At 40.8% G+C, this 24,143-nt stretch overlaps 1 protein-coding gene across 4 annotated transcripts in view; it reads left to right on the forward strand.

Moving 5' to 3' along the window:
* rxraa (retinoid X receptor, alpha a) overlaps positions 1-24,143 on the forward strand; it is a 109,517-nt gene that overhangs the window by 80,559 nt on the left and 4,815 nt on the right. For 2 of the 4 annotated variants that reach the window (XM_067574336.1, XM_067574335.1), the window contains exons 4-10: positions 2,043-2,193; positions 5,579-5,758; positions 10,103-10,287; positions 17,442-17,571; positions 18,865-18,997; positions 21,409-21,500; positions 23,457-23,562. In XM_067574336.1, coding sequence (XP_067430437.1) covers positions 2,043-2,193; positions 5,579-5,758; positions 10,103-10,287; positions 17,442-17,571; positions 18,865-18,997; positions 21,409-21,500; positions 23,457-23,562 — 977 coding nt within the window. The remainder of the gene's footprint in view (positions 1-2,042; positions 2,194-5,578; positions 5,759-10,102; positions 10,288-17,441; positions 17,572-18,864; positions 18,998-21,408; positions 21,501-23,456; positions 23,563-24,143) is intronic. The other 2 variants (XM_067574337.1, XM_067574338.1) reach the window with 1 other exon arrangement.

Raw genomic sequence — 24,143 nt, forward strand, 5'->3', positions numbered from 1 at the left:
GACAGAGACAGTGTTTTTCTGCTGCAGTACTAGCTAAATTTAGAGCCAAGAAGTGTTTGTACTATCAGACATGTCTCATATGTGGTAACTTAATGAAAACACGTCTGGCTACATGAGCCCATGTGTCTGCCCCGTCAACGTTGTTCTGTCTCTCACCCCTCTGCTGTTGGTGTCTTAGTGCAGGGATCCACCTTTTCCTCCCCCAGCGTAATGTCACTTTAGTCAGACAGATTGCTGCTTTTACTTTTCAAATTTTTTTTTCATGAGAAGGTGTTAATGGTGAGCTACAGCAGCTTCTGTTCCATCCAATACATTTAGCGTCTTAGGATAATTTATATCCTGCCCCCTAACATTTATCTCCTCTGGAAACAGCATGTAGCTAGTTGTAATAATTAGTCTCCCCTTGCTCTCCTCTTTTAGCAAAAGGCAAAGAGGGGTCACTTTCAGATGAATTTTATCAAAGCTGTGTTTCAGAGAGGGAGGGAGGCAGCATATGAAGTGAAGACTTAAGGCTCCAGTTGCACTGCTGCTAAAACAAATGCTGTCTCTTTATTCTGCTGTACTGTTAAATTTTGCATTGGAGTTATGCTAGCGCCGAACATTTGGGAGCCAGCGGGGCTTGTTGAGAGCATGAATAAAAGAGTTCCTGGGGTGGAGTGGTGCAGGATCCTGCTGCGCCAGATTTAGATCTGAAACAGAGGGGAACAGGAGGGAGGAGAGAGACAGAGAGAGCAATGAATGAGGGCAAAAAGAGCTGCTGCTAGGGCTGCTGACCATCTGTATTGAGTACCAGAAGTCATAATATCTTTTTTTTTTTTTTTTAACTTTCTGCATTCATCAAATTGTTCAAGACAAACTGCATGACACCAGGCCCGTCACGATAATTATTTTATCGACTTGTCGCGCGATATATAGACGTGACCTCAGTATTGCCCATTGTGTTAACATGCATGTTTGTTTACATAAGAATGCCACCAACATTTTACCCAACGTGATGCCAGAATAAACAGCATAACTTATTGCGTGTGGTCTACCAATTTCAGGCAAATAATCCGTCTACCTGTTTCAGCAGTTTTCGCTAACCACCGCTAAGAAAAAAGCCAGTACATAGACGGCACCTTGGGGTATATGAAACAGGCAATTTACCGCTTGTTTTTAATATCATTTGGCAAGCTGTGACAACAAAACATCATTATACTCTGAGGGAACATTACCAAGTTGCTTCATGTTGATTTTGAGAGACTATGTATCCCCACAAACCTGGAAAAAGTTATAAACAGTAGTGAGTGAATGCTGCGTGTCGTTACTTTTCAATAACACTTTGCTTTATGAGTTGGAACGGTACCCGCACCCTCAAACTCTGTTCCCCAGAGGAATCACGGCTAAATACTACCACCAGCTGACATAGAAGAGCGTAACAGAACATAAAATGTACAACCTGAACAATACTTATGTGATGGTCGTAAATTTTTGTTTTCTTTTTTTAAGACAAACAGAAAAGGACTAATGTGTATATAAATTATTTAACTCATAAAATCCCCTTTTTTGTGAGCATCACACTCGCCCTGACAAATGAAAATGGCTCCTGATATTTCTAGAAACCCAAAATTCTCCCAAACCTCTTCACTCCCACTAGTGAACATATGCTGGGGGTATGTGGGCTATGTATGTAGGTTGCAGGTATGGTGTAAGTGAATAAGGTGAAGTAGGGGTTACCATGTTAACTGCAACTGTGGCATAAAATGATCTTAAAATGACAATAATATCATTTATCGCAATTATTTCTGGGACAATGTAGCGTCCAACAGAAGTGGTTATCGTAACAGGCCTACATGACACATCTGCACTCAGATTTAATCTCCCTGTTTGTATGTGTAACCAACTCATCTCTCTCCTTAGCAGACCTGGCCCTTGTTCAATAGTTAATGTCATCAGCTAACTATGCCGCACCAGCTAAGCTGTGTGACGGTTTTGTGTAATGGGGTGTATGATGTCGCTTTGTGACCTGTCCACGGGTGTATTTGTGTGTGTTGATGTTCCAGCTGAACTCTCCGATGAACTCGGTCAGCAGCACGGAGGACATAAAGCCCCCGCTGGGCCTCAACGGTGTGATGAAGGTGCCCGCCCAGCCCTCAGGCACGGCCCTGTCGCTCACCAAACACATCTGCGCCATCTGTGGGGACCGCTCCTCAGGTGAGTGACATCAGACTGTGATGAACAGCTGTATGACCATATGTGCTGTAAACACAGGCAGCATCGCAAAATAAGAAGAACTGAAAGCAAAACGAAAAATTGATTTCAAATAAAATGACATTCAATGTTATTCTAGATTTTTTTTTATCAGTTTTTTTGTTCATTGGATTGAAGTATGCTGGGTTATATACTGAATTACCAGTTTATTTGACACACCTGCATGAACTGCAATAATTCCAGCATTAGAAGAACTTTTCAGTTCTGTTTATATTTAATACTACATTATTTTTGAGTCAAGTATATTGAAAAATGTTTAATATTTTTTCCACCTCCACCTTTACTACTTTACATGCAGTAAAGGTGGAGTAAATGTTATGTGACCAATCAGACCATTTACTGAAAAATGAAGAAACTGTTCATTATGAGTAAATTAGTCAAAGCAATTAAGTAAACATGTTAAAAGTGTACAGTTCTTCAGGAAGTTATCATCCTGCTTGTCTTTTGCCAGTTTGTAGTGTTGCAGTAACTATCTGTACTAAATTACTCATGATGTCAAAGTAGGTTTTTCTCAACAAATTGTAGTGAATAGATTAAAACGAAAATGGTAATATGACTAATGTTTAATTCAATGGAAGTAACTATTTAAAGGTCAAACCCTAACTAGGGATTGGTATTTATACTTGTGGGGAGTCATTCATCTGGGGAAGGGTATAAAAATAATTTCTCAACAGTTGTGATTACACAAGACTCCATCTTTACCAAATGAAAAGAAAGTGGGACTACCCTTCATCTTGCTAAAGCTGGTGTTCCAACCACACTGAGAAACCTCCAAAGAAGATCCAAAGATGAACTTAGGTCAGAGAACAGCCCCACGGACCGCTCTGGCAGAACTACATACTGCAGCTTTTTGCAACTTCCTGGAAGGACAACAGTCAGTGGAATTCTTCACAAATCTGGGTTAAATGGCAGAGCGGCCAGAAAGAAGCCACTCCTGAGAAAATACACAAGAGGGCAGTGGCCATAAAGGCACATGAAAGAAATCATGAGGCAAAAGATTGTATGGTCTGATGAAACCAAACCTCAATTCAACTTCAACTGAAATAGAGAAGCGCTGTGTCTGAAGGAAACCAGGCACAACCCATCACTCATCTCATAGCATCCCTACCGTGAAGCATGGCAGTGCTAGAGTCACCATGGTGTGGGTTTGACCTTTTTTTTTTTTTGCAGTGGGGAATGTTCCTATAGAATGAAGACTGGAGTCAAATACAAGCAGATTTTGAGAAGAACCTGCTTTGAATGCAGTATTCAAGGGTTTGTCTTGATACATGATCACATGTCAATATTACTGTGATAAAACGCATAAGAAATGAATGGAGACAGGGACATTTGAAACCTTTTGGGACCTTTTTGAAGCATGATAAGTTTAGATTTGAGGCCACTTTCATGCCCAAATGAGCCTTACGAAAGACAGAAACAATCAGGACTCAGCAAAATATTCATCCACGCAATGTCTAACTAGAAACTACAAAAAATGCTGCTGTATTTAAGTCTTTCTGATAATTCTGTTATCGACAGCGCTGTACATGGATTACGTATGTTGCTAGTGTGATTTCTGACACATTATATCTTGCCAGTTGTCACACTGTTGTCAGCTTCCTCTTTCCCTCCTTTTTAAGATCCAAAATGTCTCGTACCATACTTGAAACTTTGAATGTCCTCATTTTCAGTTTCAAGTGAGTCATTTTACTTTTCTACAGATTTGCAATAGCCCAAGGTTCCTCACGTTGCTCTATAGGGTTTAAGAAATGCAAAACAGTAAATACCATTATCAGTGTTCATCCTTAGATCCATCCATCTTTTTGGCTTTCCACACAGCACACGCCTACCCCAAGATTCTCCTAATCATGGGCCATCATTTGGTCAAGAGCTAGCTTAACCACTTTAACCAAAAGAACATTTAACCCATGGCTAACTGTTGTCATGACTCACACAGCAGTCATCTTTGCAGTCGAGTAACTCCTTTTTTCATACAGCCAACAAATAAACCTGCGTTTAAATATTTCTCTGGGGATAATCATGAAAGCCCAGGGATGAAGCTGGATATAAATAATAATAATGATAATAATAATACATTTAATTTGTACCACACTTTTCATTCATAGTGAAACTAAAAATGCTACAGTATTAATAACATAGAACATACAACATAAAGAAAGAGAAGAAAAGAAGAGTTAAGATGAAAAAGCCTTCCTGAATAGAAAGGTTTTAGGCCTTTTTCTTTTTTTTAAGAGACTAGGGTCTGTGCTGCCCTCAGATGGTTAGGAAGGCTGTACCACAAGTGTGGTGCAGCAGAGCAGAAGGCTTGACCCCCCATGGTGTGGAGCTTAGTGCTGGGGGCCCGGAGGAGCAAGCTGCCGGCAGATCTGAGGGTATGTGTGTGGAAGTTTGTGGTGTGATCAGTTCCTGTAGGTAGGGAGGCGCATGTCTGTTGATGGTATGTCAGTAGCAGGACTTTGTAGTCAATCCTGAAGGAGACAGGCAGCCAGTGCAATGACAACAGAATAAGTGTTATATGTTTGTGTTTTCGCACTCTCATCAGGATCCTGGCAGTGCTGTTCTGAATGCGCTGGAGCTTCTGGATGCTCCTGCCAGAAATCCCTGTGAAGAGTGCATTGTAGTAGTCCACTCTTGAGGACATAACAGCGTGGACAAGTCTCTCTGCAACTGACAGGGTTAGAGAAGGGTGGAGTTTAGAGATGTTTTTAAGATGATAGAAAGAAGTTTTGCATACATGTCTTATATGGTCATCTAAGTCACTGGACAGTTTTAGTGTCATCCTGCGTCATCAGTGCTCCATGGACCCAAGGGGGAAAAACAAAACAATGTTTAATAGCAAGTCATGGTTCATTTCACTGTGCTGGGAGGGTTTATTTATCTTCTCTGGTGGTCTGACCAGCAAAGAACTAACAAAGAAACAGTTTGAGCAACCCTGGAGAATTTCAATGGGCTTCATCCGTCATAAATAACAAAGGAGTTGTTGGGAACATAGAGACGATATGTCCTGTACTACAACATGATGTGAGAACAGTACCGTAATGCAAATCCACAGGGCCCTCCTGCAGCCTGCTTTAAGAAGGCTCCTCTTTTCTTCTCCAGCCACCTCAGCGTAACCCCCAAATGCACTCTGTTCACTTTAACAGGTCTTTCATCATAATTGCTCTTTAAAGCTTTTAGAAGCCAGTTCCTGTATTCTGCTTGTGTGGTTTGTATATGAGGTCAGACAAATGTTTTTGTTCTGAAGTCCCTTGAAAAAAATGAGAATACCAGATTAACAATGTGTCCTGTATACTAGACAAACCATCCCTGTATCGCTCTCTCTCCTCAGGTAAACACTATGGGGTATACAGCTGTGAGGGTTGCAAAGGTTTCTTCAAAAGGACGGTGCGCAAAGACCTGAGCTACACCTGCCGCGACAACAAGGACTGTGTCATCGATAAGCGCCAGAGGAACCGCTGCCAGTACTGCCGCTACCAGAAGTGTTTAGCCATGGGCATGAAGAGAGAAGGTACAGCACATACCGTTGAGGATAAAGTCCCACTTACCCATTCCCTCAAATCTGTACTAATCCACATAGGCACACATGAAAACACAGATAACAGCTCTATTTTTGGAAATCAGTAGAAGTGTAGTGCAGTCAGAAGTACATAAGATGAATATTTTTGTTGTTTTTTGTGACCAGAACCACACAGAATACATGCATAACATTTAGCAAGACTGTTTTATCAGTGGGTATATTTTAGGGCCATACACTCTACTGTATTTAAAAATGTTCTGCTCCAAGCACTACTTTGGGGTAAATAATTCTACTGTGGCAGCCCCAGGAAGCCAGTATTGCTAGATGTGGAAACAGAGTGTGGGCTTATGAGAACTGGAAGTCCTGAGGGAGCTGAGTGATGTAGACTGGAGAAATAAAAAAATAAGAATGGAGCTGTGTGAACTTCGGCTTCCACTGCATCCTCTGGATGTCAGCGTTTCCGCTCTTGTGCCTCTAATGATTTGTATAAACTTGGAAGCTGTGTGGAACAGCCTACCTAGTTATTGTGAACCAGCATGTTTTCCCAAACACACAGATGTTTTGTGTGCTTATTTTACGAGATACTCGATGCACAAAATTTAATCAGAGTGCTCAAATTGAATTATGTCTTGTAATTGCACAGCACGGTGAAAACGTGCGCCACATTCTTCAAATTAGAGGCTACTGATGGAATGCATACTGCTCCTGCCACCGAATGGATACAGGGCTTTAATCAGCCGCATGGTGTCCATGTAAATGTGGCTAAAATAAATTCAATCTGAAGCAGGTAACTAAAACATATACATAAAGATGCTATATGTCATTTTTCTTGGGTCTATATCAATGCACCTCCTCAGGCAAGAACAGCCATAAAATTAACAAGTGACAACTCACAAGCTCTTTACTGTTTACTGATGCTGCTTTTCACAGGTTACTGACAACAAACATTGCATTCAACTAATCCATCCCTATTGTATAATTGATAGTTTTGAGAGTCAGGTAGTTTATCCTCAAGATATAGATAGCATGCAATCAAACATTTCTGCAAACTTTAATCACTTTGCTCCCAACACGGATAGGAAAAACCTTGTCCTCTCACAGCAGAGACTGTGGGTTATGAAATTGCCCACAGTAACATTTGCATACTAAAGTTTCAACTAACATGAATGTCATACTGAAATCCTTCTCAGCCACAAATCATGCTAGTTTCGGCTTCCACAATGACACTACTTTGAAGTGTGCATATTCAAGACATTGTCATCTCACCTCCCTTTACAACTTACAGATAGTAAGTTGAGTAAGAGTCAGTTGAGTAAACAGAAACAAACTGACAAAATAATATTTTATGTCGCCCCAGGAAAGTCGTTTGAGATTGTGATTGGAGCCTTGAAGGGAATGGGTGTTGTTTAGGATCGGCTATTTGTGCTTTTAATCATGTTCTATTGACCAGATCGTGCAGGTGCAAGTTCAAATTCCAGTCAGAATAGCGCTGGTCTACTGGATCATTACCGACACTACGCCCAATGTTATGACAAGTCATCAGAATACGAAAACAGCCATACACAAAAGAAATCAAGAACTTTTTTTTTAAGGCCTTACACTCGTATCACCATGAAACAAAAACAGGGCACAATGTATATAAAGACTGAGGCATTTTCACACAAACATTTCCTATTAGTGGTCTGCATGATTGATTGCATCCTCTTCATATCCTCTTAATGAATGAGAGCAGCTCTTGGGTAATGGCAGTGTTGAAAAATGTTGTGATTGTTTGATGCCACACTTATTGCTCCGCAGTCTTTGAGAGTGACTCTAACGTGTAAACACTGAGTTGAGAAATATCGTCTGTGCTTGTGGGGCAGTACAGTAGAGCACCTTAGAGGAAAGATTGCAGAGCATATAAAAGCAGGAAGAGTTGTTTTGTGTGAGGGGGGGGGAAGAAGAAGAAGAAGAAGAAGAAGTAGAAGAAGAAAAAGAAGAGGAAGAAGAAAAAAAAAACAGGCAGTGAGGTGTGAATTTTAACACTCCACGAGGGTGTTAAAAATGTTAGCGCTCTCAGCAGTGCTGTTAAGCACTCTTTCGCACATTGAACAAATCAATCACTGCCTCCCGCCATTATGGGCATCGCAGTTACAGAATCCAGTTATAGAATGCATAGATTATACCGAGCGGCATAAAGTATAACCACGGGAGCTGAAGAGCAATGATGATAGCAGGTGTTAAGCACGTGTGTATGTGCAGGTGCGCATGTGTTGGATGTAGCTTCACCGTTTAAAACTGAAAAATCGAAACTGCGAAGAGAAGAAGAAAAAGAAGTGTTTTTGGGATAAATACGCATTCTATACAAGGCCAATTTGTCTTGACCTTTACTTGGCCTCCCCTCCCCTCCCTCTTGCTTTTATTTATATCATTGTAGGGCTCTTTACTCCTTTCAAGGATATTATCATTTACTGCCTTTCGCCTCACTCACAGCACTGCCTAAGCCTCCCCTTGCACCCCGAGGGCTGTGGTTAGAGAACAAGGCAGCAGTAGCCCAAAAGGCTAAGCGAATCCACAGAAAAACAGGATTAAATGAATTTATGCTCTCCCAGTCAGGAGAGGAGAAAGAGGAGGGGGGAGAATAAAGCTAACATGATTTCAGCCCTCCTCACCTCTCCCTGACTCCAACACAAGTATTCTACCCTTGGGTTGACCTCCACCGCCAGACAGCAGTTCCTCTAAAGTGGGGCCCCTTTCCCTCTCCTCCTCTAACAACCCCTGCTTCCCTCCCCCCCCCCCCCCAACAAGACCACGGCCTCTCCAATTCAGGACTTGGAATTGAAACCAGAGTAAGGGAAACGTAAGAAGACAGATCATCCTGCAAACCGTGTGTGTGTGCGTGTGTGTGTGTGTGTGTGTGAGAGAGAGAGAGAGAGAGAGAGAGAGAGAGAGAGAGAGAGAGGCAGGGCGGTTCTCCAGGTGTGTATGTAAGCTCGCATGCTGACAGTGAGTTTCCAAAAGCCGTTTATCATACAACACTGTTATGTCCAAACCTTTTACAAATCCATGTGTGTGCAGGACAAACTTATAAAAAGCCGCAGTACTTTTTTCTGCGGTGTCTTGAATTAAGTAAATTATAGCCTTTTGAAAAGACAAAACACACACACACATGCATCTTTTCCATCCTCACTTGAGGGTGGAGGTGCGGTTTCTCTTGCCTCAGCCACAGTGAGTCTCGGTGTCTGCTCAGCACACAAACCATTTCCTGTGTCTCCTCGCCAAGCCAATCAGATGACAGAACCAACACGGTTCTGCTTCAACCAGTTTTTATGTGCGACATGGAAAAAAAAAAAAAAATCTACAGGACAAAGTCTTCATTGATTTGTGTTCAGGTTTTTTTTATTTAAGCTCTTCTGTCACACACAGAGTATCTGGCGGCCACGCATGGCGTAACGAAGGAGTGACAGACCATACATTATTTATGTGTCTATAAATGATTTGTGTATAAAAGGAGCCGGCTGTTTGTCATTGAGCACTACATGAAAAACACATCTCTTTGATAAGGAAGCTGAGAGAAGTCCTTGAACATTTCCATGCCGCTGCGTTGTGCATAATGTAGGTCTGAGGTCCCGAATATATTCCATCCGCACTGTCGAAGCAATTATTGATGATTGAACTCTCTTGGATATGTTTACTGGCATAATACTTACTGGGTCATGCACTATTCGCTGGCTCACAGAGACACACTGAATGCAGCAGGCACATGCACATGGAGACACTCGACATGGGCAAGCAAGCACACACTCAAGCATGCACATGTGTATTGTATTTACATGTTTGTGCAGATACAAACAAGAGCCAACTATGTGTTCGGTTAACTACTGATGTGCATCAAAGTATGGACAATTTGTTTTCACAAAATCAGTAGGAATTCAAGCATTCATTCAAATAAGGAATTCAGGGGTTGATGAGAGAGGTGAGACCATAACTGTAACCGTACCCATAACAGTAATGTGCTGTGAAACCAAAACAAGGAGCTAAAAGAGGCTAAAAGGGTAAAGGTCAAATGGGTAACAGCTCTCTGTGGGTATTGCACTAAAAGTAACTACTGTCACATTACCAATAGTCATTTGATTCATTGTCAAGATAGAATATTACTAAATAATGATTAACGTAACTTCATTACTACCTGACTACTTGGAAAAAACAAGCTTTTAAACTCTTAAGCTTGTTTAGCAATCAAAACCATACAGTCTTATAGTCCTGATTCTTTCCTTTAACATACATGTGCTGTAGAACACATGTTGACATTGTAAATTAAATAAAACAAAAAACAGCAGTAGTGACCGGAACCAGTTTTGTTACATGCAGCCGTTCAGGAGGAGCGCCAACGAGCCAAGGACAGAAATGAGAACGAGGTGGAGTCCACCAGCTGCGCCAACGAGGACATGCCCGTGGAGAAGATTCTGGAAGCCGAGCAGGCGGTGGAACCTAAAACTGAGACCTATATCGAGACCAATCTTGGTGTGCCGTCCAACTCGGTGAGTTGCTGTTTTTTATTTATATATTCTTAAGAAAACACTCACATATTGTGTCATTCTGCAACAAGTCATCACTTTGTGTACATGCTCATACCTGTGTGCACACTCCTGGAGCTGGTGGTGAGCATGCTTTTTCTCTCATATTTACTCCTAGATATATTAGGGTGTTGCATTAGAATAAATTCTTGCTCTCCATTCTTTCCTATTTATACCATGGACACGGAAAGTTCTCATTTCTGATTGGCTGATGGGTGTTAATATTGTACCCCTAAACAGGACAGGACACCTCAAACTTAGTTCTGGCCAACAGCTTAATCATCTATCTAAATTAGTATAAAAACATATATTAAACCACTGCAGCAGTACCTCTGCTTCGTGCTAAGAGTTAACTCTTACTGGTGAAACAGCCTTAACCTGACTACACATTAACTATGGATGGTAATTTGACCACAGCTTATTTCTTCAGCTTTTTCTGTTTCTGGAAAGTGTCCATCATATAAGAGTGATAAATCACTATGAGATGTCTTGACAGTAACAGACTCACATCTTGTCTGTTATTTTCATATAACAGAACACCTCACTATTGCTTACATATGGGGCAGCTGTTGCTCAGGAGGTAGATACAATGAAGAAGAATGAAGTATTCTTAAACTGTGTCCATATAGACTTTACTGTATACTATTGCAGTGTTGTGTTTTTGTAGTGAAAATGTAAGAAATTAGTCTTCTTTACAATTTTCTATTAACACTTAATGATACCAGACTTGCGCCAAAGGACGTCAGTCAAACTCTGACCTTGGAATACTGCTGCCAGAAAAACTTACCAAAGAGAAAGTTAAGAGAATGTTTTTCAGATTTACAGCTTATGGCTTATACTTTATTCTCCGCTTTCCAAAATCTTGCTGGAGCCGTCCCATCATTGTCCACAATTTGCTTAAATTTTTTCCAGCTGTAAGAAGCTTTTTTTTTTTTTTTTTTTTTTGCATTGGATTTTCATTGAGTCCAGTAACAGCACACTTCATGCACAGATCAAGTACTGACATCATAGAGAATACTTACTTTTCACTGTAAATAGCCTACGTACTCATTATCCAGAATTAGCATGTGGATTGGAATTGGGACACACTGTTTAAAAAGCATATTTTTTCTTCGCTTCCTCTTTAATAAAACTTGTGTTTGTTTTTTGTTGTGGAGTCTATAGCAGACTCAGAAGTTTATTAACACCCTGCCGCCTGCTGGTAAAGATGTTGATTGAATTTTCGGAGTACAGTGTGTCCTCCCTCTTTCAGTCCCTTTGGAGGGGACTGCTTGTGGTCTAGAGCGTTGGTTCACCTCACCTCGTATGAGCTCCTTCACTGTGAGTCTCCTCATCTATCCCCTCAGTATCAGCTGGGCACTGTGGGCTGTCTTTGACACAGAGGAGACTAAGAGTGATGAATAATGCAACAGGCAGACTGTTCCTGAAAGCATCCCACAAAGCCTCAGCTTTCTCAGGAATCCTGCTGGAACATGAGAAACAGAGGAGCTGTGCAGCAGCCTACCAAAGGAGGCAGGGGCGAGGGAAGGAGGGAGGGAGGCATGGACGGAAGGAGGGAGAGAGGGAGGGCTTCTTCTGGGATTCATCTGCTTCAGGGGAGGGAAATGTCCTGTGAAGTAAAGGTAGAAATGTGAAGGCTGTTATGTGAGTAAATGGGAGCTATTTTGGGGTGCCAGATGGAAATGTAAGAGATGAGCGTTGACATTAGGGAGAGAGAGAAGGAGTGGGGAGTCGTTGGGGGAGCGGCTGGCAGCTCAGACACACTAATGCACTGAGTGTGTTTGGGCTCAGCCATGGTGGGTCCCTCGATGCCCGCTGCCTGCCTGGCATAAAGAAGAGGAGGTTTTCTTAGGGAACACTGAAGAGATGAAAACAAGGGCTGGGTGTTAATTACGTTTTACTGCTTATTATTTTAATTGGAATCACATCGTCCTAATTTCTGACTCTGTGCAAGTTGCAGTAACAGTAAAAGCTAAGAAAATTAGTCATTTTAGTTATTAAAAGTTTTTGTTGTAGCAAAATGAAATGTCTCTAATGTAATGCATAACAGTAGAATGCAATGGATTGGATTGGATCAGGTTTAATTTGCAATTTTACATTAAATTTTACAAACATTTGCCATTTTGCTGTTGTTTTTTTTCCCAAAAGTAATTGTTCAGTGCTTCGAGCACAAATAAAAATCCATTCACCTCAAGAGACAAGGTGCACTGGTGACACGGTACTGAAATTCCCATCCACCATGGTAAAAGGGCAAGGTTTAATCCCCAGTAGTGGTTGGTTCCAACAAACATTTTTGGGCGTGTTGGGAAGCCAGGGAGTTGTTGTGCACTGCACTCGTGTTGTCTACCGGTTGGTTATACTCTCCCACTGATGTTCATTGCTGGCAGGTGGCTGGTGATGAAGGTTAGGGCTGAAACTGTTGATTACTTTCATTATTGTTTAATCTGCCAGTTGTTTTCTTGATTAATTGTTAAATCATTTGGTTTATAAGCTGTAAAAAAAAAGAAATGCAGAAAAAAGCCAATGTCAACATTTCGTAAAGCCCACAGTGACGTCTTCAAATTGCTTGTTTTGTCCAACAATCAAGAAAAGCAGCAAATCCTAAATAGTGAGAAGCTGACATTTGCTTGGAAAATTACTTAGATGATTTATCGATCACAAAAATAGTTGCTGGTTATTTTTCCATCGATTAAGTGATTAATCGATTAATTGTTCCAGCTCTAATGGAGGTATCACATTCCTGTCTGTCTGTAGCCCTCTACAGTCTAATGGCAGTGTTAGCAGTGACAAGGACAGCAATGCTTAATAAAGCAGGCATTTCAAATGGGGAGAAAACAATAGAAAGAGAATAAATTAATTGAATTGTATCGAAAACTTGGGCAAATAAAACTGAAAGGAATAGGCAGGAAAATCTTACTTTTAGTACAATTTGGGTGAAGTGACCCTCTAACCAAACAGGGCCCAGGATGTTGGCAGAACATAGGCATGCAGGCTGTCCTGACCACAAGAACCGCCCCCCCCTCTCCAAGTCCTGTTCCCTGCCTCCCCCCTGCAAGGTCTCCATTGAGAAGCGCTGCCCCGTGCTATAATTAATCACAGGGCCCAGGCCATGAGTGTACACCATGAATAGGCCACCGCCACTGTCTAATGGCCGGGGTCTGGCCAAGCTGAATAAAGTGTGTTTATCTCATGGTGACCTAGAACAGGAGTTAAACAGGCGTTAGTAATGTGCCTTCAGTCAGACGAGGAGAGGCCTTCTCTATAAGAGGAGGGGGAGAGGAGGAAGATGCTTTCGTTCCCTAATCCTGAAGGTGTTTCTTGACTTCAATTCATTTCTTTTTTTTCCTCTCTCTGTTTTTGAGTTATTTCTGTTTCTACCATCTATACGTTGATTTATATAAAGGTTTTGTTTCCTTCAACCGTAGACAGGAAGTGTTGTGTTATTTAGATGATAATTAGCTGATGATTCATCCCCGCTCCCGACACATGAGGACAGTTTCTTTTTCTCTAAAAAAAAGTGGGACACTTGAGTAATTCATTTTCATACTGATCTGTATGAGCATCCAATTTTCTCCCTGTAGTCACGCTAGTGTAGTCTGGTTCAAGCAGAATAATGAAAAATTGAAAGGCAAATCTTTCGTCTCCCCTCCTCAAGTGATGAAAATTTCATGGGACAGTATGCAAGCCTGGCATTTTTCTAAGTTGCTGGGATGATCGACCACGGCGGTGGAGCGTGCGTGGCTATAAACCTTTTGATTCACTTGGAATGAAGACTGTGTGTTTGTGGCAGGCATTAAAAAAACTGCTCCAAGGGGCTAGAATCCAGTAACTCAACATTTCTTCTATTACTTCCTGTCCCAAGTGGACGTTTCATTTTTTGTCCAACCTTCCCCCTGCTTATTTGCTTCATATTTTCAACTGTGATCTCTGCAGTAGAAGAAGAGGAAGTAGCGCTTTCAGTTGAGCTGTTAGAGATTCCCAAGTGGACTCTTTTCTTTTTTTGTACTTTCCTACGACAAGGTGAATGTAATTCCATCACAGGTCACAGTGGGCTCCTCCATTGTGGCCCGCTAACATCCTAAATGCTGCTCTGTGACTTGAACAGTAAGTACAGTAATGTGATGCCTGAGGATTGTTGCAGGAAAGTGTAAGCTCCTCTCCCCTGTCATCTCCACAGACGGAGGCAAAGAAACAGGGTCAGTGTAAACACGGCTAAGATAGCCATACAACATTCATGAGGCTCGCCATGTTTAACAAGAACCCTGGGACTTGTATTCTTAGGAGAAGGGGTGGCTCGACCGTAGCGCACACTAGGGTATTCACGACTGCTGCATTTTAGTAGTCCCAAAAAGTGGTCGAGTAGTCGATTAATTGCGAGAGATATATCATATGTTTCTCGTCAAAAAGGTCTCAATACAATCAGTAAACGGTTAACTGATGTAGGCAGGACCATCTTCGAGAGTCCTCGATCGGCTCTGAGTGGCTGTTTACACATGAGCCGCGATCTGATTGGACTAAACCCCCTGCAAGCTTTTCTGAGCCGGAGATACTGATACTGCAGTAACAACGCAACTCCTTTATTGCAGGGATAGCGGGAGTCTTTCCTTCTCTAAATACCTTAGTTCTGGTACCAATGTGGTACTTTAGGGTAGCCTTACATATACTGTAGCTCACAGTTTTATCTGCTTTACTTTTGTATTTCTGTATTGTTGATTGTAGTCAAGCATTGGGACGTACAACCGTTTCTTTCTGCCTCTTGCTCTTGCTGCATGTCTGCTGTTTTAGCACCCCACACCGCACAGTGTCACGCACGACAACTACCCACAGTGCCCACAGCCGCGTATCTGCTGTAGATGTAGTGCCACAGTCTTATTACTGCACCGTGCTAAAACCACAGATGAACGATTAGTCTACAACGATGTACAGTGTCTACTAGTGTTTTTGAAAGTCGAGTCGTCGACTGTTCTGCCGACTATTCAGTCGACCATAACCGCTAGCGCACAATGAAGCCCCCTTTTGTTTTTCTTTGTTTTGGCGGCTGGGGTTGCCCTTCGGAATGAATTAGCTGAATCTGTTTATGTGTCTTTTGAGAGGAAACGCGGCTCACAAAATCTGTCGCGCTGAACCGCCACCGTCCACGTCTCCCTCGGAGATGCTGAAATATTCATAAGATGTTTTCATTCTCCCCCTGAAGAAAAAAATAAATAAAAGGACGACTTTCAGTTTTCAAAACAGTGTAGTCTTTGTGTCTGGTTGAACTTTTTTCATATTTCAACTGCGTTTCTGTGATACTCTGCAGTCAGTGTGAGTATCACACCGTAGGGAGGGAACATGGAGGAGAGGATGGGATAGTCTTCGGCCTGCGTGTTATAAAAGGAGAATGTGAGTGGAGGGACGTTTTCTCCTTCATCTTGAACTAATCTTCTCTTGAGAGCTGCAGTTGATGTTGGGATCCTCCGAGCTTTTAGCATCGATCGGTGGGATTTGGAGAGGGAAGTTGGGGAGAAGTTGCTGTTTTTTTTGTCAGAGTGGGAGTTCACACAGTGATACTTAGCATTTAAGGATGTTTACTTGATTTAAAATTATGCACAAAAGTGTGTGCACAGAGTCTTTGTTTACACACATACAGCACATATCAAGGGTATGTACTCCTGGGATGATTTTAAATTACCCGTCAGAGATTGACAGTATTGTTTGGGATCCGTCTACCCCCCTTCCCAGATGGATTTACATTTTAGTGAGTTAGTCATACTGTATGTGTGCTGCATTAGGATTCCACCATTGCTCATAAGCTCCCTGTGGGTCAAAGAATAAAGCTCCTCAATATGATATATCAGGACAGTTAAGGACAGACAGTCCTTGTCTCTGGATTGGAACTTAAATTGCACACATAAATTACTATCTTAACAGGAAAACTCCCCATGGGAAGAAATATAGGGACAGTCTAGAACATCCAATTGTTTTTAAGAGAATAAAAAAATGACAAAAAACAATATGCACAGGTTTCTTTGGTGTCTCTTCTGACCACAGAATTTCTAAAATCCTTTGTATGGTCAGTGGTAAATTTGGTTTTACTTGCTTCTCTTCATCAAATGTAAATGGTTGTGTAAAGAGGTTGATGGTTCTGCTACAATTTAAGACATTTTTACGTTTGATGAACAGTACACACTATGTTCACCACAAGTGAGTTTACACTTAAAGTATTTAGGACCCTTTTTAAAAGCCTGTACAGCGTCTTACATGACAGACAGTACATTAAAATAATAGATAGAGTATGTTCATGTCTCATAGCTGTAAGATCCTTCTTTAGCCTTTCTCCTGGCTTTTATGCTTATCTCTCCTCGAGGCTTAAGTGGATCTAATGAGGTGAAATCAATAGAGGACTGTTTCTCCTTGATTCACCCGGACCTTTTATTTCACAGAGAAACTATTTTTCCTATTTTGAGCACTAAATGGACAATACAGTGATGTCTATTAGCCGCCAGCCCACTACCAAGAACTGTTTGTTTTTATTTTTTATCAATATCTAATGGATTTCTTTCCTGCTCAGACATGTTAACATTTAATTACTGCACACAAAACACTCATAAATATAAGAAATATTAGAATAAATAGTATTATATAATGATATATGAATTTAACATTTGCTGAGTTTTACAAAGCCCTGCCCAGTCTGGTTATAAAGTCCTATTTGAGTTCCTAAGCGCTTGTTCTGTTGTGAAGTGTCAGTAAAGTGTCAGCAGGGGCCCCTTGAGCTCCTCTAGCTGTCCAAATGGCTGATTTGTGTGTCGGCTAAAAGGTCCCCAAAGAAACAGTCTGCTTGGTTAAAGTCGTCTTTTCACCGGCAGCTCTCTGCAGGTATTTCCTCCACGAGCTGGGACAGAATCACTGTTTGCTTTGTCTTCCTACTTGCTCCTCTTCAGAGGATATTATTCACAGCAGTAGTACTCATGTAAGCGTGAATGTGTCTGTGTGCTCGGTGATAGGTGGCTCAACCTGACAGCCGGAAGACGCCCAACAGAGACACACAGACTAAAACAAAAATATGACACATATTAATTTCATCCATTACTTGAATGTCTAACTTCCAGACTTGTGTGTGTTTTGTCTCCCTGCAGCCTAATGACCCAGTGACAAATATCTGTCAGGCCGCTGACAAACAGCTCTTTACTTTGGTGGAGTGGGCCAAGAGGATCCCCCACTTCTCTGAGCTGCCATTGGACGACCAGGTCATCCTTCTACGAGCAGGTCTGTTAAAAAGATTTCAAGAAGTTCATAAAAAAACAGAAAAAAACAATCAGGATGATGATTTTCATTTCAAAACGATGCCTTGACAAGACATATGGATACAAAATATACCATGAAGAAAAAAGTAAATAGATGGAAGCACCTGGCACCCAGGAGTTTGGATCAAATACTGGTCTAGCAAAACAATCGTTGTTTTATCTTGGTTAAAATGATGAGGTAGTTAAATTTTATGATCCTGTACAGCAGTACATATTTATTTATGTTAGAATATAGCTAGAAAAACTTGGAACCCTGTTTTAGCTTTTCAGAAAGGCCAATGAAAGAAGCCTTTAATGAGAAAACAGCATTATTCAACCAAATCTGGTCATAACCCTGAGTGGCTCCCTGTGTCATGTGACTCAAACAAGAGTAAGACTCACCAAGGTCAGAACAACTCATTGTGTGTATCTGCTATATGTGGAAAAGCAAGCTAACCGCGCAGGATCACAGAAGCAGCAACGTAAAACAGAGCGTGAATCATCTGTCACTTCTGTTACATTCACTAACATCACATGCAGGAAGGTCTTTTGGGTTCTTCCAACACATTGCCCTTGTTGCCTGCCTGTCGCTCCATATTACACCGTTATATTCTTAATCCACCTTGAGGGAAAAAAAAAAAAAAATGCTATTACACACCCATCGCATACCCTGAAAAAAAAAATCCTCCCATCATTCCTTATCCTCCGCACACACAATGATAGAGAGACTTCAGCAAAGCAGAGAGAGACATTATTCTGGAGAGCTCGTCTCTTCTCAGCGCTCAGGTTTTCTATAAATAACCGCTTTAGTTCTGCTGTATCACAGATAAAAGCATCCCAGCTCCTCGCATACCCAACTCAACTCTGGGGAGAAGAGGCAAGTGTTGCCAGGCAGAACAGTTAAAGGAGCCCTGTCACTCAAAAAGCAGCGTCTTGTGTCTTCACTGCTCTCTGTGTCAAGCCCCTGCTTTGGCACATCAAGCCTGTTGTCTTTATTGTGATGGCAGGCGCAGTTCATCCCTTTTACACGCTTGTCTCTGTAGAAAGCATGATTCAAATGTCTTAGTAATAACCTGATGCCTGCGCTTGAGAAAGCTGCACGCTTTTACTGCGCAGCTTAATTGATTCATTGGAATTCCCCCTTTGTTGTCAGTTTCATTTTGCTTGAATGCTGTGTGAACTTTTGTACTGGGATTTGCTTGTTTTTGTTTTGTTTTTTTTTTCTTTCTTTTTCCTTCATGCTTTTCTTCGATCCCTCTTCCCATCTCTGCCTCAGGTTGGAATGAACTCCTCATTGCATCATTTTCGCACCGTTCGATAGCGGTTAAAGACGGGATTCTGTTGGCGACCGGCCTGCACGTCCACCGCAACAGCGCCCATAGTGCCGGAGTGGGAGCCATCTTTGACAGGTCAATATTACCAACTTTCTTGCACTTTAGTAGTTATCATGTTGAAACTGATGTAAGTGCAGACTGGTGCTACCACTTTCTAATAAAACATATTTCATCTGAGGTTTATTAATTGTAACTATTGGCTTTATCGGGGGTTGTTGAATAATTTAGATATTTTATAGGTCAGTAATTATTCAGAGGAGCAACTTTTTTTGTTTCCAGATTGTGAGAAATCTCTTTGGCTAGCAGCACAACTAGCTTTAGGTATACAGTTGCTCAAACATTGTCCTTATCGATGGCTTATTACTGCTCTGTTCAGCATTCATGAATTATTTATTAACAAATATAAACTTAAACACCCTTTATTAAGAATGCCTCATTAGAAAGTGGTAACATTACATGCATACTTTATAGGTTGTATCTAATGACTTTGTAAATGTTAATAAATCATTAATAATGACAACACACATTGAACTTATTGATGCCTTACTGATTATTAAGCTTCATTCATTCAGGCAGTCTCATCATTGATATCAAGAGCTCTTTTGCAAGAGACCTGAGAACAGGTTACATATATACAAGATCACAATAAGACAGTTCATTCACATCAGAATCACAGTCACAAAACAATCATACATTAAGCATTAAAAAAAGATATATTAACTACTAATAAAGCATTAGTTTTTAAATACATTTGATTAGAAAGTGGTTTAATTTTCTCATATGACATTGAGGTTTCTTTCATTGAAGTTTTACACCTAGACTGGGAGTCACAAGCATGTGCTTCATGAAAAGCAAAGCAGCACAGGAACTATTGATTGACTCCTGTGTATTAAATATGTACACCTGTATGCATCAGGGCTCACACAGGAACACTGAACTGCTCAGAAAATGTCAAAAAAAAAAAAAAAAAAAAAAAAAAATCCATGCACAAGTCGCCTACGGTGAAGTCGGGTGTGTGCAGGAACCACCCTGGTGACTGTTATTGACATTCCAGGGCAGCGAGCTGTCTGACAGACTGAAATCTCACATGAGGCTGACGGTGTCTGTTCAGCAGCATCACACCTTGAGCTCAACTGAGATGCACAGTTTGGAAAGTTATAAAAACTAAATACTGTATATATTAAATGCCGATACATGGTTTTAGATTAGTTGATCAACAGAATATTAATCACTAACAATTCTGATCATCAATTATTTGCTTAGATAATTTATGACAAATTAATTTGCTGGTTCCAGCTTATCAAATGTGAGGATATACAGATTTGATCTGTTTTATATTATTGTAGCTGTTTTGAACTGCTGGTTACACAATTTTAAAAAAATCTGAAAAATAGACTTTCTCAAAAAATAATTAAAAGAGGCTTTGATGATGAAAATAACAGTGTGGTGTACAGGTACATGTCCGTGCAGTTGGAGGTGCTGTCATCAAACCGATTTTTAATAGCAGGCCTCATGTTTATCTTTCCGTCTCTTCTTTCTTTTCTTGGGTCTCTGCCCCTCTGACGGCCAGACTCTCCACTCAATCATCGGCGCTGGCAGCCACAGGACTTATTACATCTCTGCATTAACTGTGGCGAGCATTAAGATACAGAGAACTGATAATGTTTCTTTATCTACTCCTGCCTCTTCGCCATACAAATGAAGAGACTGATTAACTTAAATACTTCATTATTTTCTTTCCTTTTTTTTTCCTTTTCTCTTTTCTTTTAGCTCTGTCGTTCCTCTGAGCAAATTGAATTAGAATGAGCTAAGAGCCGCAATTGACTTTACTATCCGAGAGAGAGAGAGAGAGAGAGAGAGAGAGAGAGAGAGAGAGAGAGAGAGAGACAGAGAGAGGGAGAAAGAAACGGGAGTGAGAGGGAAAATAAAGAGCGCCGGGGAGAGGGTGTGACCGAGTCAAAGAGGGGTGAGGAGTTTGAACGACTCCACGCACCAACACTCCCACCAGTGATGTCACACACAGACAGTGGGAGTGCTGGTGTTAGATTACAGCTTGTGTTTACTCTGTGGCTTTCCTTTTATGAAAACCATGTACTAAATATAATTACTTTGCAGGGTTGTAAACTTTTCCACTGATCTAACGGTGCCTATGTGGGCTGGAGAATACGCTTGTGTGTATTTGCTTTTAAATAGATTTGAGCTGGATAGTAGTTAAAACATATTTTTAATGTCCCAGTCTGGATTTGGATAATTCTCATGAAGGGTAGTATGTGCATTTACAAAATTGTACCAATTAGACTCAAATGGTTTCCTGTGATCTTAACTTTGTCTGGCATTCGTTCGGTTGTGCGATATAACACAAATAGTCTAGTAGCTAATAAGGATTAAATAAACGTAGTATTTTTAACTACATCTGATTTTGAATGAGCCACATTTCTAACTTTGTGTTGTCTTTTTTTGTGTGTGTGTGTGTCTCTTTTGTGCAGAGTGCTCACAGAACTGGTGTCTAAAATGAGGGACATGCAGATGGATAAGACAGAACTGGGGTGCCTTCGAGCTATAGTCCTTTTCAACCCAGGTAAATATCACTATATGTAAGCTGTCATTTGCTGTGGCAGTTTAAAGAAGCTGTAAAGTGGGTGTTTCAAAAATGTGCGGTTTTAAAAGAGCAAACAGTCTTTTCATTCTAGTTTCAATTTTACTTGGAACCAAAACAATCTTGGGGCAGAATTAGACTACAGCGCAACATGGAAATATCTGATGCCAGTTTAGGGTTTTGTAGTTTTGAAATGCTACCAAAAATAATACTTTTCTTTTCACCAACCTACATCTAATTATTTTTTTAAGTGGTAAGCATCCACAACAGAATTCAGCACTGTTGACATATCTCCAATGTGTGATTGTTCTCTCAGAACAATGCTGTATTGTTGAACAGCTTTGTTGCACACCAGTGTATTACAGTTTGGCGTAATACTTCCATTTCATCTTTGTGAGCTGTAGGGCTGTTACTGTTTCTATCTGCTGCTGACACTGTCCTCAATATTGCTAGAATAGAATATGACTCATTTAAGTCCTGAAACTTAGAGTGATACTCCACCCAAAATCTGTATTTTAAGCATCAAACACTCCCACTAGTAAACTTGAAAGGTGACTTCTGTTTTCGCCTGCATTATTTAAGTGAGTTCAAGTGATGGACAGTATGCAGGATTCTTTGGTTTTCTTTTCAAGTTAGGAGTTTTTGATCCTACGCACCTGTCACTAAGTCCTTGTGGTGTCCAAGAACTTTTCTTGAAATTTCTATTGAAGTGTTTTGACACTCAAATTCAGGTTTTGGGTGGAGTTTCGCTTCAGGTTTAGGACTTGTGACTCAGCTTGACCTCATTAATGTAGCTTGAGAATTGGAAACTGGATTTTGAGTTGCCTTTGTTTTCTTTGAACTTCACTTCAGACTTCTCTATAAAAACTTGAGACTCGCTTGTGACTTGTAAAACTGATGCGGTCCCACCTGCTGTGTGCCGAGATAGATAGCACACAATAAAAGCTGATCCAGTACATAAGCATTGAATGATTAATGGATTGAAGGTAAACCGATTAATTATTGTTTTTTATAAAGTGACATCCACAAGAGTTTTCATGGCATTTTCCTGCTGTATACCCATAAGAACCTGGTCAGTTTTCTGTAACTGAGACTCTTGTCTAGGCATGTGTCACTCCTGCTAACAGTGTGCTGTTCTGAACTCCTCTCTATTAAACCAAACCATCAATGTGACCCAGGTTTTTTAATGACTCGGTGTGGGAGCCTCCCTCTGTCCCTATGGAGCTACTGTGAATCCGTTCACCCCAGACACACTGATCCTCTGTGTTCCACATTTTGTTCAGGCCACCTCCAAGCTCGCTGGCCCCGGTTCACTTCTCGGCCTGATTCCTTGTTAATTAGGGGTTCACTAGACCGGTCTGACTGAGAAAGCAAAGGGTGGGGGCGCCGGAGGAGGGGACGGCGATGCTAAAAAGGACCTCAGTCCTTCCTTTCCCACACTGTGTCATCTAGTCCAGCTATTAACAACAAATGTTCTTTCATTGTTAATCAATTATGCAATGCTTTGTTAATCAGAAATGTTAATCAATGACGTGTTTGTGTTGTTTATCAAAGAGGAGTCCTCCAGTGAAGCTTAAATTAGCGCCCGTTTGGAAATTGCAGTCCTAATTGGACTAGCCTAGAATGTGGTGACACACGTCCGCAATGAGCTTGTGAGGTTAAAACTCAACTTGTAAGTTAGTAAAGCTCTGTTCTATCCTGTCTATCCCGGAGAAAGACTTTCAACTTTAATTTACACAGACTGAGTTGTTCACTAGCCAAAAGTAGAGGATTGTGATAGTATAACTGTAAGAATGTGAGAAGATTAATGTAAAGAAAAAAAGGTACATCTACTAATGAAACACCTTTCCTGTCTACATACTGTAAAATAATAGAGTTTAATAATAATAAAGGTTGTTGTTGTTTATTTTTGTTATTCGTGTGTGTGTGTCTCCACAGATTCTAAAGGTCTGTCCAACCCAGGTGAGGTAGAAGCTCTAAGAGAGAAAGTCTATGCGTCTTTAGAGGCCTACTGCAAACAGAAGTACCCTGAGCAGCCTGGCAGGTAAGAAGACAAACACAGACAGGAGTTCAACTGTGCACATATATAGATAAATATGCATCATATATACATCCACATATACAGGAATAAAAAGGAGTAGAGCACAACTTCATGGTGCCTAAGATTTCCTCACAAAATCGTAGCAATCACAGACAGTATAAAAATAATACTCATAATAATTAAAATAATTTAATCAAACACTCATAGTTGTGAGTTGTGAGGCCTGCTCTTCTACACTTAATCTCTCTTTACACAAATTTCTCTTCAGCATGTGTTTTGGGTTGATAAACTGCACAATGAATTGATGAGAAAAGAAAATATTTGAAGATTATGATTAGAATGATTAAAAAAAAACATATTTGTAGCATTTTTTCTAGTCAGTTAGCTGTTTGATTGCTTTTTTTCCCCTTTTAATGGTCGTTCATACCAGAAAGTGGCACAGAGAAGTTTGTCTGCGTGTCTTCTTACAATAGTTGAATCTAGGAGTTTGGTGATATACTTACAAGGATAGTTGGTAAATTACCGTAGCTGGAGAGCTAACATGTTAGCGCTAGTTAGTCAAAGCTCATTATATTGAAGATATT

This window comes from Thunnus thynnus, chromosome 19 (assembly GCF_963924715.1).
Source record: "Thunnus thynnus chromosome 19, fThuThy2.1, whole genome shotgun sequence".
Taxonomy (NCBI): domain Eukaryota; kingdom Metazoa; phylum Chordata; class Actinopteri; order Scombriformes; family Scombridae; genus Thunnus; species Thunnus thynnus.